At 46.2% G+C, this 13177-nt stretch overlaps 1 protein-coding gene across 1 annotated transcript; it reads right to left on the minus strand.

Moving 5' to 3' along the window:
• Window positions 1-8339: 8339 nt before the first annotated feature.
• On the minus strand, window positions 8340-9407 carry LOC119579645 (vacuolar protein sorting-associated protein 37C-like). The gene is made up of 3 exons (XM_037927556.1): window positions 9399-9407; window positions 9126-9269; window positions 8340-8705 (listed from the first exon to the last, which is right to left on the minus strand). The coding sequence occupies exons 1-3, from the start codon at window positions 9405-9407 to the stop codon at window positions 8340-8342; spliced, it is 519 nt and encodes a 172-aa protein (XP_037783484.1).
• Between the last annotated feature and the right edge of the window lie 3770 nt (window positions 9408-13177).

Below are 13177 nucleotides of genomic sequence, written 5' to 3' on the forward strand. Positions count from 1 at the left end.
CCAGGCGGGGGGCCCCCCCCTTCCCAGGGCATCCTGGGCGCTGGTACCTACGGGGCGAGTTTCGGGCCCTTTTTTTAATCTAGGGGCTCCCGGCAGCAGCGCCCTTCGACTACATCATGGGGCGTTTTAATCCCTGTCTGAGAACATCCTGTACGCATGTTTTCTGGTTTTCTTCTGGCGTGACGCCCCTCCACAGCACCTAAATGACCATTTCTACCGGGGCCCCTCCTTGGGAGCCGTGTTGGTTATCGTGGGTAAACCAGATTTATACAGGTAATGGCCAGATAGTAAGAGAAAAAGAAAGGTAACAGAGAAGAGGGGGTGTTAAGTCCCATAGCCGTTAAATATAAATTTGCATTTTTAATGTTGTTAAAATTTTTTCATCTTTTTTTTTTTTTTTTTATTTCACAAAAAAAAAAATAGAAGGGAGAATCATTACGATCCGCATAACCTGTTTAAAACTCCCAACCCCATAGTATGGAGTAATAAGGGAAAAAGGACAAGGACAATCCACGAGGATTTACTTGAACCATTTTTGTCATCACACAGAGAAGAAATAAATGTATGAGTCACTCGTCACGACTGACAAAATCGCGGGTAAAGAGTACATCATAGATCTTTACACCGGCAACTACGACGCAAAAACCCCTTTTTAATAAAAAAGGTTTTTCAGTTTTTTTGTTCTGTGTATAGAGTGTTGAGGTGTAAGGGGCGTGTGTGGGGTGGGGAAACGCCAGCGAATGTGAATGAGAACGAAAGTGAGAGTGAATTCACACAAAAAATGTATAAAAAAACCCCCAAAAAAAGATTAACGTTAAATAACAAAATGAGTATATTGCAAGAAAAAAAAACCCCCCCCACCCCAAAGAAAAACCAAAAAAAAAAAATTCAAAATTTTTTTAGCAGAAAATTTTCTCAGGTCAAAAATTCAAAACTGCCGAGGTCCATGTCTAGTTGCTTGCCCCCCAGACTTCATCGAGGGGGGAACCCTATACCCAAATGCCGTACAATAAGCGACCAAACCAGGAAATTTATGAACAAACCCGCTTCTTTTCATATCTGTGGGGCGCTTGTGACATTCCCCCCAGGTATTTTTCGAATCACAGGAAACCTTGGGATGTACCCCAAAAAATGCAACGACTTCAAAAAGGGGAGAAGGGTGTGATAAAAAGTGAACAAAGATTTAGTTTAAACCCATCCTCATTAATTAAAACCGTAAATGCAATCACACCCACTCAAAGTTCCGGGCGAAGAATAACTTTGGTTTACCGTACCCACTACGAACGTCGGAGCGGGGATCTATTGGGTTTAGCAACCCCGGGTTTAAACGGCATCCGTGCGTTATTATGGGGGGGGATCCCACGTATATTCAAAATAATAAAATTAATAAAAAACCTGCTACAAGCTCCCTTTTGCGCCCCAAGAATGACAAAGACAATGTAATGGGGGCTACGGTTAATCCCTAAAGGGGTCAACAAAAAAAAAACACCAAATTATGGGAAAAACAAGCGGTCTCTTGACCCTTTCCACATCCCAACCGACCGGAAGGGAGTGAGGTCAGGTCGAGGCAGGAGAACATGAGAGGAGAAATAAATGATATGATTGGTATTCGTGATAAGGATAAAATCACGAACATGTTAAATTTTTTTGCAGCTGAAAAATTAAAACTCTAAAAACCGGAAAAAAATTAACTATTTAACGATTTCAGTTTGTTGCCCACCTCCCGTATAATCATAAAAAATATTAAATTCCTTTTGTTTTCAAGCTTTTCCCCAACGAAACCAAGCTTTAACACTTTATTAGGTAAAAAAAAAAAACAACCAAAAAGGGAAACGGGTTTTTATTCAGGAAGGTAAGATTTTTGGGTGGTTTGTTTTGCGAGACAAAGGAGAAAAGGGACCTGATATAAAAGGCAGTAAATTTTTGCGTTGGCTGAAAATTAAAATTCTCTTTACTGAGAAAAAAACAACATAAGGGGAACCCCGAGCAATTTCTAGGGGAAAAATGGTTTTAAATGCCATGGTCATTAGTCCCAAAAAACTTTTCAAATTTATGTAAGAAAAAAAAAACAACCCAAAACAACAACAAACAACAACAACCCACAAACCCCCCAACAACACACCCATTTAATATAAAAAATTATAAATTTATAATTAAAAATTTATAAAGTGTTTTTGGGGGGTGGGGGGGTGTTGGGGTTTGGTGTTAATGGGGGGTTTGTTTGGTTTGGGGTTGTACACAAAAAAACAACAACCAAAAACAAACACAAAACCCAACAACCACCCCCCCCCACACCACACGGAAGTGTTGAAATTTTTCTTAAAAAATTATAATTTTTTTTATATATATAAATATAATTATATATATATATATATTATATTTTAATATATATAATATATATATATATATATAATATATATTTTATTTTTTTTTTTTTTTTTTTTATTTTTTTTTTTTTTTTTTTTTTCATATATATACCCAATATTAATAAAAAAAAAAAAAAAACAAAAAAAAACCACCAAAAACAAAACCCCACAAAACCCCAAGCACAAAGCCCCAACCAAAACCCCCACCCCAACACCACACCAAAAAAAAAAACCAAAAAACCCGATAAGGCCCCCTGGGCCAAAAAAAAAAAAAAAAAACAAAAAAAAAAAAAAGCCCAAAGGAACAAAAAAACCACACCACACAAAACACACACACACACAACACCCACCCACAACCACACACCACCCACACCACCCCCCAACCACACACACACCACACACACCACACACACAACCCCAAACCCACACACACACACACACACACACACAAAACACACAAAACACCAAACCCACCACACACACACACATTGTGAAGGTTGTAGATGCCTCTTAACAGGCTAGCTTGACTCTTTTTTAAGGGAAAGAGTAAAAAACCAGTAAGGGAACACGAGACGTGTCTTGGATAAGCGTGAGCGTGGTGTCCCGGTCGGGGCCAGCCACCCCGGGGGACCCAAGGTTTTGGGGTTGCTTGAGCACGATGATGCGGGGAGCAAACTGAGTGCAGAGGGGGTCAGATAAAATGTCATCTAGTCCCTCGCGGGTGTGATCGCTCCATTTGACTTAGAGCCACGTGTTAAACAGCTCGGATCGTTGGTCAAAGGGGTTTTGAAAATCGTGTTTAGTATGTCCCAATTTGCTCGGCCACCTACTCCCTCGCCTTGAAACCCTTTAGGGGCCCTTTAAAAGGGTGCCCCAATTTTTGGCGGCCGGGTTTGGGGCGGGTCATCTCGTGCTTTTTCCCGGGGTTCATTTTCGGGGCTGCTCGTCTTTGCCCTCTTCTTTTTCTGGCCTTGGTATAATCCTTTTCCCGAAGTTTGTCACGGGTCCTCCTCGATTTGGACGTGTCCCCAGACTTCCCCCTCGCAGATGTCGTCCAGGTCCTTCTGGGGTGCTGCTCCCCCAGACTCCTCGTAACCTTCATCTGGATTACGTGCGTCCCGGCGGGCAACGTCCTTTTCCCAGCATCCTGGGGCAATGATACCTGCGTTTGGGGGATAGTTCCCGGTCCTTCGCGGGGATCTACAGGCGCCCCCGGAGGCGGTGCCCTGCCACTCACCTCAGGCAGTTAATGTCGCACTGACAAAACCCTGGCCACAGGCCAAAGGGTGATCCCGGACGCCCTTTCCACAACACCCCGGTGCCCTTTTCGAACAGGGTCGTCTTCGGTGCCGTGTATATATAGTCGGGGAACCGATCTACATAAAAGCCTTTTGAAAACCTATTTGGGGCTTGTGAGGGCCTGGGCCCTTGATGCAAGGAAGTAAAAATTCAGAGGTACTGGTATTCCTTTTAATTTTTTCGCTCATTTGTTTGAGATTTGCGAAGTTCTGGGCCGGGCCCCTTTCATACTATACCCCGGGCCATTTCAGTTTTTTATTTGCTATTCATTTTTTTCTAGACACTCTTTTTACCGTGTGGGGGGGTTTCCCACAGGCGCTCCTGCCCCCTGTTTAAGCATGCGGCATAATCCTTTAATACCCCTTGGCTTTGTGGGCGGACCCGTTTCAGAAATTGTGTGTCACAATTCGTAAGTAATATACCAACGTGCATTGGTTATTACATAATTACAGTAACCCTGTATCCATGGTAAAATTGTCTCTAATCTCCCATGCGCAATGTAACCCTAGTCGTTTCTGTGAAAAAGGGCTTGGGTACCTTTTTGTTGCTTCAAGACTCCAGTGGCTCTAGCCTGGCGTCTGAGTACCATCGGGGCCGGGGGGGGGGTTTTCTCTCTGTGAGCTGAGGGGGAACACGATTTGTAACATTACATTTCTCCCTTCGTTTTTTTCGGCTTTTATGATCATGGGGTTTGGGGGCATACCCCTCCAAAGTTGCTATCTGTAAAAAAGTCTTTTCCCTCTGATCCATGTGGTAGGCCCCAAATTTAAATGTTTATTTCTCCCTTTGCAAAAATCCTCTGTCATGGTGAGGACAGCGGTCATGGGGTAGTTGTTTTCTTTGGGTAGCTTTGGTTTGACAGTCAAGGTTTGCCCTGGAGTCTGTTTTATGACCCTTTCCCTTTCCCCTCAGGATGCATGGGCTGGGGGGCCCCTATATCGCAACGCCTCTACGTACAAGGAGGCTTGTCTGTTACCCTCATGGTTTGTGGCACCCTTGCGAAAAGTGTTTAGTGATCGACGATCCACCATGAAGTAGGTTCTGTTACTGGAGGAGTGATGGCTCTTTGCCCCTCTCACTTCTCCCTTTTTAGACTGGCATGGTGGCTGTTTCTTTCCCCTTGAAAACCAAAACAGAGAATCGATCAGGTAGTGCCTAGGGGGGCTTCAATAAAGTGGGGGTTTGGGGGGAGTCATCCCCTTGGAATAGTTGTTTTTGAGCGAAAGGTATAAACCCCCCTGGCTGTGTGAGTAGGCAGGAGTTGTTTTGAAACAGTCGGGTCTTTTTCTAGGCATCTGAGTTTTTTTTTGTCTCATGTTTGGTTCCGGGGAACTTGAAAGGAACTAGCTCCATTAGAAAAATTCGTGTTTCCCGGGGGGGGAAAAGGGTTTTTCCCCATGAGGAGGTTGGGGCCTTTTCCCCCTTTGGGAGCCCCCAGAATGATTGGCAGCTTCATTTTGAACTATACCCAATTTTTCTTTTAATTTTGGCCCTTGCAACAAGGGGGGAACAGAAGCATGGCCCCAAAATTGAAAGATGGCATGTAATAGAATATCTTGGTACTTGTCTACCCCTATGTTTTCCCCCAACATGCCTCATGACAGACTGTCTTGTTTTGGGTTTGGTTTAACCAAGAAAGGACCTCCTTTAAAAGAGAGGTCCAGTAAACATTGCCCCAAGTAGGGAAGCCTCGCCCCATTCTGTTTTTCAATTGTGCCTTAAATTTTTAGCCAAATTTGGTTTGGTTTTGGGCTGCGAGATCTTTAGTCCTGTCCTACAGCACCCCTCAGATAAAAGGGTCCGACAGCGGGGGCTTTATTTGGCTGTGCTCCATGGGATGATTCAAGGTAGTCTGCAAAAAAGATGATCTTGCACACACTGGGAGCTTATGCGAGGATGCAGGAAAGGGTGTTGAAAAGGTTGGAATGGGGCCCCCACCCTGATGCCCATTTCCTAGGTATGGCTGTGATAGGGGGGCCTGGAAATCGATTTTGGCTTTTTTTGTTTTTAAAATATCACCAACCCAGGCAAGAGCTTTCTCTGTTTCCCCTTTGGGATCAAGGTCTCCTGAATAGCAAAAACTTGCTTTTAAAAAACCCTTTCCGGGTCTAAGAATACTACCACAGAAGTGACATGCGATTGTGCTTAAGAGCGTGCTATGCTGTGTCTGGCTCACCCCCTTTGTAAACCCCATGGTGGTGTTCAGGGGGGGGGTGGGAACTAGATCTCTCTTTCAGCTCGGGGTAGAGGGGGATTTCCCGGGATTTTTGTTTTTGCGGGAAGAAAACTCACCTGTCAGTCCAAAGGGGGAATGATGGGTACGAGACCCCATCAAACTCGGGACTGTGCAAAACTGTTTTTGGGGTTTGTCTTAGTTCCTTCAGAGAAAAGAAAACATCTGAGTTAGGGGTTCAGCTGCCCTCTCTGATATGGAAGTCTGCCTGATTCTGGGATTGTTGGTTTGCCTCATTCACTGGCAGACTGTTGCTGCTTTTTCCCACGGGAAAACTCCTGCACCAGCCGTTTGTCTGATTGAGGGGGGGTGTGTGCACTGGGGGCTGAGCGTAGTAGCTCGCCTGATCTGTTCCACAGCTCGAAAGGGGTGGTTTCGGTGACAAGGACCACCCCTTTCCCACCCCTTTTTTCTACCTGATCTTTGGCATTTCCTTTTGCATCCCTACTTTTTCCTTAAGAGGGTTTGGGTTGTCAGGGTTTTTTCCCCCTAGAAATGTTTTCGCACATGTTCACTTAGGGGTTGACTTCTTAACTATCATTAAAGTACCAGGCGTCTTTAAAACTCGGGGCCATGGCTGATTTTTAGGTAGAGTCTGTGAGGCTGCGATTAGGCACTAAAATGCTTTTTAGGACTAAAATGGGAAAAATTTTTCATCGGGGGGGTTTTCATTGCTTCAAAGACGGGGGGCTAAGGCATTCTGAAAGGTTTACCATTTTGGCCTTGTCTTTTTTCCCATCTTGGATTTGTTTTAGCTTTTGGGCTGGGCCGCACCATGAGGTAAACAGTGCATAATGGTCACTTGTGACGTCTCAAAAACCATTAATTCCCCCCCAGGCCGCAGGGCCAAAGGATGTCAAACATCCCCCTCTGATATCATTGCTCTTGGCTATTAAAATTTGTCTCGGGGAAAAGTCTCAAGCCAGGGGCATGGATCCCTGCCGCACCCAGGGCCTACAGGGACCAGGAAGGGTGGTTTAAATGAAGTCTCCCCTAAAACCGGCTGATGTCAAAGCTTACCCCGGTTTTGCTGTACACATTGCAGGGGGGCCCCAGCCGGGGGGAATTCAATGGCAAAAATTTCAAATCCTCCCCACAGTGGGGTGCATGGGCTATTGGGGGCTTCGCTCTGCCGGGGATGATCAACCTCTTTGCCAGCATGCTGGCAGCATAAGACATGATCCCTAAAAAGCAAACAGTCCCCTCTTTTAATGTCCCCGGAACATGAAAATGTCGGTTTTCCCTTTGATCGCACTATTGGTATGTTTGGGGGTCCTTTCAAGTTCACAGGATTGCCGGGTTGGGCTCTCCTTTTTTGATTTTTGGTACCAGAGGTCCCCCGATTTGCGCGGGCCGGGAGAGGCGGGCAATCCAGGACGACATTTTTTTTTCGAGCCCTTTTCATTTTAGACTAGGTCTCACGAGTCAACCCGGGTTTCATTTTTTCCTGCCACTTAAAGCCCATATGGCTTCAGATGTTGCCTAGTTGGACCTTGCACGGTTTATACATTTAATCTCTTTCATTTGGGGGGTTGTTGAGTGTTTCCATTAAAAACAGTTTTTTTCATTTCTCATGCCCCCCCCCGCCCCCAATCCCAAAAAGCAGAAGCTGTAGTTAGAACTAATGTCTAACAGCCACATGGGTAGGAGGGAATACGATCCGTGGCCATTGTACCCCCACTCACGGGACAGTGTAGTGCCAACAGTGACTTGACGCTTGACCCCCAGCCCCCCGAAGGAACTAGACGATTGTCTTACGGGCCCATTCAAAAATAAGGGACAAAAGAGGGGGTTGCTAGCCGCAGGGTGTACTCTTGACGCATGCTCAAACCCCATAGGACCCCGTCTCCCCAGTGCCAGGATTCCAGCAAGCAAAAAAAAAGGGGAGATTGAACCCCTGGGGGGAGACAAGGGGAGCCCTTCCCCCCTAAAAATAGGGATATTTTTGGGAACCCCTTTTTTCCCCCCTCTTCTGATCAGCCCCCTAAAGCTGTGTCACCTACAGAGGAGCTCTAGTCCCGCACCCTTTAAAAGGGGGGTTCCAGTGGGAGGGCCACAAGGGTTTAATTTTTTGGGAGAAGCGGATCTTTCATTTGGGAGAGTAAGGGAGCGCTGAGTATGTTTTATTGGCCAAATGTGAACCCCGTTATCCCAAAAATCGTGGCAATCAGCGCTGACTTGGGATCTGCCAAATACTTTCCCCCTATCGAGGAAAAAAAGGCTCGGTCAAGGGTCCTGCAGGGGGGAAATGGGGGTCCGGGTCTCTGTGAGTTGCATCATCATGGTCCGGGGTGATGTATGCTGGTTTTAAAGGGGCTCTGGGGGACCCGTCAATCGTCCATCAAGTGTAGCTTGAAAGCCTGGGGACTGCTGAAGGACCCTGAAAGGACCTTTTTAAGGCAGGTAGCACTGGCGGGGCATCTTTGGGGGGGAAAATCAAATCAGCCATTCAATCTGTGGGTGTAGGGTGGGAATGGGGCGATGGTGAAACTGCGGAGGAATTTCTGGGCTGCCCCTGGGGGGTCCTCTAGCTTAGGTCGCTCGACCCCTGGAGAAAAATTCTCCTGGGACATTGAGGGGCTGACCATATCCATCCCGGGGAATGGGGGAAGATCCTTCTTAGGTGTTTTTCCTGAGCCCAAAAAGCACCCCGGGGAGCTGCAAAATCCTGTGGCTGTGGGGTAACAGGGCCCGAGGGTTGTCTTGAGGGGTTGATGCCATTTCTCAATAATCCATTGCCTTGGGGTGGGATGCAAGGGGCTGCCTAGGCTCCCTTTGGGTTGAGATGCTCTGGAGAAACGCACTCCCTATAAAGTTTTTGAGGAAGACCGAAAAGGGGGGGTCCAGGAGCCCAGGGGTTCTGGCACAGGATTGGTGGGCACATCCCCGGCACAGGTAAGCAGTCAATGATGGAAAGATATACCTTTTTTCCTTCTGCGTGGAAAGGTCCCAAAGACGTCCCACAGAGAATTTAAACGTTTTTGTGGACGGGGCAGGGTTTGGGGAGTGGTGGTGTGGCAATGGTCTTTCTGCACGCACTGCTCACAGCTCCTACCCCTTGGGGATCTCTCTTCATTGAATCCCAGACAAAATTTCTGCAACAAACTTGGGGGTGGTGCGGGGTGGATGGGGGACCCAAACATGGATGGGTTTAAGATTCCCCCCGGAATTGGTAGGCAAGGGGGCGGGGGTGGGCCCTGCTGATGTCCCAAAAAGGAAGGGGATACTCTGACGGGGGGGGGGGCTTTCTCCAGCAAAGGTTGGGAAAGACGTAGGCCCTGGGGGTTTTGCTTTTTTTCCCTTTGAGCCTTGTAGTCGACCCCGGGTGAAAAGGGGATCTCAAAGTGTGAGAGAAATTTGGGGACTGGATTCTGGGGCCAAAAAGGTGTTCATTGCAAACCCTTTTCAGCATAGCGGACTTGCCATTGCTGCCCTTGACCAATCATCCCCGATTGGAAAAGGCATTTACGGGCTTGTGTATTAAAAAAGATGAGGACTACCTTAAGCATGTGGGAAATGTCGCATGGCCAGATCTACTGCCAGGAGTTTGTCGAATGTGCTGAATTTCTCAGGTGGCCAGAGCTTCCAGCTGAAAAAAAGCCCGGGCTGTCGTTGCCCGTACTTCTTGCTCCAGGCAGCTCCATAAACTTTTGCTGACTCTGGGTAAAGGCGGGGGGGTGGCATTTAGGGGAGGGTGTATAACGCCAGGGAGGGGGTTTTTTGGGAACTGAGAAAGCTCTCTTTGCTTTGGGGGCCCCCAAGTGACCATTGCTTCCCGCGCGGCCCCCTGGAGAGGACGAGAATGCGGGAGCCCCCGGGATAAATCAGGGGTAGTATTTTTTAAACCTAAGGGTCTGCGGGCTCTCTTGATGGGTGTTGTGGTAGGAATTGGGTACAGCATCGACCTATTGGCCTGTGGCCCGGGCCCCTGCCTGGAACGTATACCCCGAAATCAATGCTGTGGTGCCAAAAAAAATTTCCCAGGGTGCCCCCAGGGCATTCTCCCCTAGAAGGGAAGGGTGGGGGAATGGTGCTGGGGTTCCCGGTAAAAATGAGAATGTCATCGATGTAGACCAAACAAAGGGGAGCTCACCAAAAATTGTCCCCTCCTTGGAAAGTGGACCCCAAAAAGGAGTATGGAAAACATAGCTTTTTAAAAAGGGTAAAGGGAAACAGTTTTTGGGGCATCATTTTGGGTGAAAGAACCTGGGAAATTTCCCTTTTTAAAGGGGTCCCTTTCGAAAATATCTGGGCTGTCAATCGGTGATGCCTGGCATAGGGCAAAGGTCCCTTGGGGTGGATTGGGTCGCCCTAATCGCCGTGGGCCCCCCAGTTGTTTGATTCCAGACTGTTTTGGGGAGGGGGTGCCCCTGGACTGGCGCCCTTTTAACAATCCCATTGCTCCCTCCTGTAAAGCAAGCTTGTGGCATGAAGCATCTCTGGCTTTAGGCGACAGAAACGAGAGTAGACGGGAGTCCTATATCTTGATGTGGGGTACACCGGTTTTGTGCTGCTCCCAGGGTTGGTGTGGCGAGCTCTGGCTTTAAAAACTGGGGGAAATCACGGATGTCCCCGTAGGCATCTCGGGGGGGCAGATGTTATGTCGGAGGGCCGGAATAGTTACCGGGATTAGGTGGTCCCGTGTGATGACTGGCGTTTCTCATATCAACTTTCAGGTTGTGGTGTGGGGAGGAAAGCACGCCAAGCAGTAGGGTCACATCAGCGTGAGGAAAATCTATGGGGGTTTATGATTGGAGGGGCCTTGGGGGGACAAAAATGGGTCGTTGTGGCGCTCGTCTGTCACTGCATAACTGGGAAAATGGAAGAAGCTCCTTATCGACGAGAAAAAGGGTTTTTGGTTTTTCATTTAGAAGTGAAACCAGTGTGGGGGGGGTCGACTGTGTTTCATGGTTTTGGGTGTTTTTGTGGCCCCCTTTCGCAATTTTTGGGTACCCCATGTCCCACCTAAATCATTTAGACAATTATAGGCTGCACTTCCTACCACTTTGGTAGGAGCAAAGCCTCTGCGCCAGGAATAGGTGAAGGCCTCCCGATGGGGTTGGGCCCCCGGGAGTTCTGTGTTGATTCGGTACAATCGGCGGGGAAAAAAGGGGCGTTTGGGTTTGGGGGGGGCTTGCTGATTGCTTCCCTTGTGCTTGGGCTGGGGAGGAGAATATTAATGGCCATCTCATCTGAGTCGTGGAGCTTCTCCCCGATGTTGCTGGGGAGAGAGTGGAGCAAAACTCTTTTTTAAGATCCACTCATGGAACTTACTTTTGTTCTTTGTGGGGGGGCAGCATAGGGGATTATTTATGTCAACTTTTTTTGGAGTACATTTTCCCAATGTGTGGGGGATGTTCACCCTTTCAGACGAGAAAGCAAAAAACTCGCAAAAGCTCCCGCTTCCCTTTTTATTTTTAAAATTTTCCGCTTGCTTCTAACCCGGGGGCTAACCCCTGGGAAAACCCCCTTGGGCAAGACGGGTATAATGGTTTCTTTTTAAAAGTCCCTAACTAATTTCTTAAGCATGAATGGTTTTTGGTCATTAAACCATGTAAGGCTTTTTTTGGGAAAAAAGGGGGGGAGGGGATGGGGGGGCATTCAATTCATGAAAAGGGTGTTTGTCCCGGGGTTTGTCATTCGGGGGACCAATGTTGGGGGGGCCCAGGTTGGGGGTAGTGAGGGGCCTGGGCCTTTTAAAAAGTCAAACTCAAAAGGTGCTGAGTAGCTGTTTAAATTTTTTCGAGCATGCAGTAATATACAATCTGGGAGATGTGGGCCGAGTGCATTTATTGGCTGAACAGCTGCACCCCGCTCTCCCCCTTGTGGCAATCAGGGTGACCACACGACAGCATCCCACCCCCGGTTGGAGGGAAACTAGGGGAGTGAGACTGCGCTGGTGCCGAGTGATTGTGGGGTCCTCCACAGGCCAAGTAATAAAAAAAAAAAACAAAAGAGAGGAGGGGATATAAAATTATAAACCTATATTTTATAAAATTTTCGTTTTTTTTTTTTTTTTACTAATATTTTTTTTTTTGTTGTTTTGTGCTTTACTTCCACAAAAAAGAAATAGGGGAAAGGGTACTCATTATGTCTGCAGGACCTAACTACCAAAACCTCTCTGATAGACTAGAGTAGAAAGGGAAAAGGCAAAGGGAATCCGCAAGATTATACTTTAATAAATGGGCATCAGTAGAGGAAAAAAGTCGTAAAAAAAGAAAAGGGAATGTACCGTCACTCAACTCACTGGCAAAATCGCGTGTAAAAAAAGTACAAAGATCTCTATTCCTGCAACTACAAAGCAAAAAAAAAAAAAAAAAATTAAAAATAATGAAAAGAATTTCATGTCTTTTGTTTTCTTGATAGTGGAGTAAAATGTGTGTCTTTTTTGTGTGGGGTGGGGGGGAGCCCGAAATGTATCCAAACCGAAGATTAACGTTCAATTTAACAATAATGCATAAACTACAGGAATTATACAAAAAAAATTTCAACACCCCATTGAATTTAACCCTTTAATTTTAATAAAAATATTTCACTAATGAATGGTGATGTAAAAAAAATATACAAGCTTCTCGAAGAAATTGCCGGTTCGAAATTTCTAAAATCCATATTATTAATCTATATTTTGGATTTACTACAAAAAATTTTGAAATGCCGAGGGGAGCCCCTTGTCCCTATGCTTCGACATGCAGGCTTTATCGGGAAAAAAAGCCATATGAAATGAAGTGAACTGAATGAACGGGAAAAAATAAAAAACCCCTCTACTCTCATTCTTGATGAGTGCTTTGAAAATTCCTATGGGTTCTACACGGATTTTTTTAAAGACACTTGGGTTTCCATGCAAGCACTTCAGGGGGGGGAGAAGGTCGTGATTTAAAAACGTAACGATTTTAGCTTAAACCCCCGTCCTACATTAATGAATGGACGTACTGGGGTCACACCAAATCGAATAAAAGTTCCGTTTTTAATGTTGGAGCGTGATCTATCAGGTGATTTACACAACCCCGGGTTTTCAGGCCCCTGCACATTTATGGGGAAATTTAATGATATCTCAAAATAATAAAATTTTACAAAATTTTCTTTACAAGCTCGCCAGCATCAATAAAAATGTCACCATTTAGCAAAAAAGCTACGTGATCCTATTGGTTTAAACCCAAATTTAAAAAACCCAAATTTAAAGAGAAAAAAGCAAGCTTCCCAAACCATCTCATGTGCCGACCGCCCGAATTTAGAAAAGCGAGGTAAAAAAGACAGGAAACGCCTATGAAAAAAGAAATAA

This window comes from Penaeus monodon, chromosome 12 (assembly GCF_015228065.2).
Source record: "Penaeus monodon isolate SGIC_2016 chromosome 12, NSTDA_Pmon_1, whole genome shotgun sequence".
In the NCBI taxonomy this organism is placed as follows: domain Eukaryota; kingdom Metazoa; phylum Arthropoda; class Malacostraca; order Decapoda; family Penaeidae; genus Penaeus; species Penaeus monodon.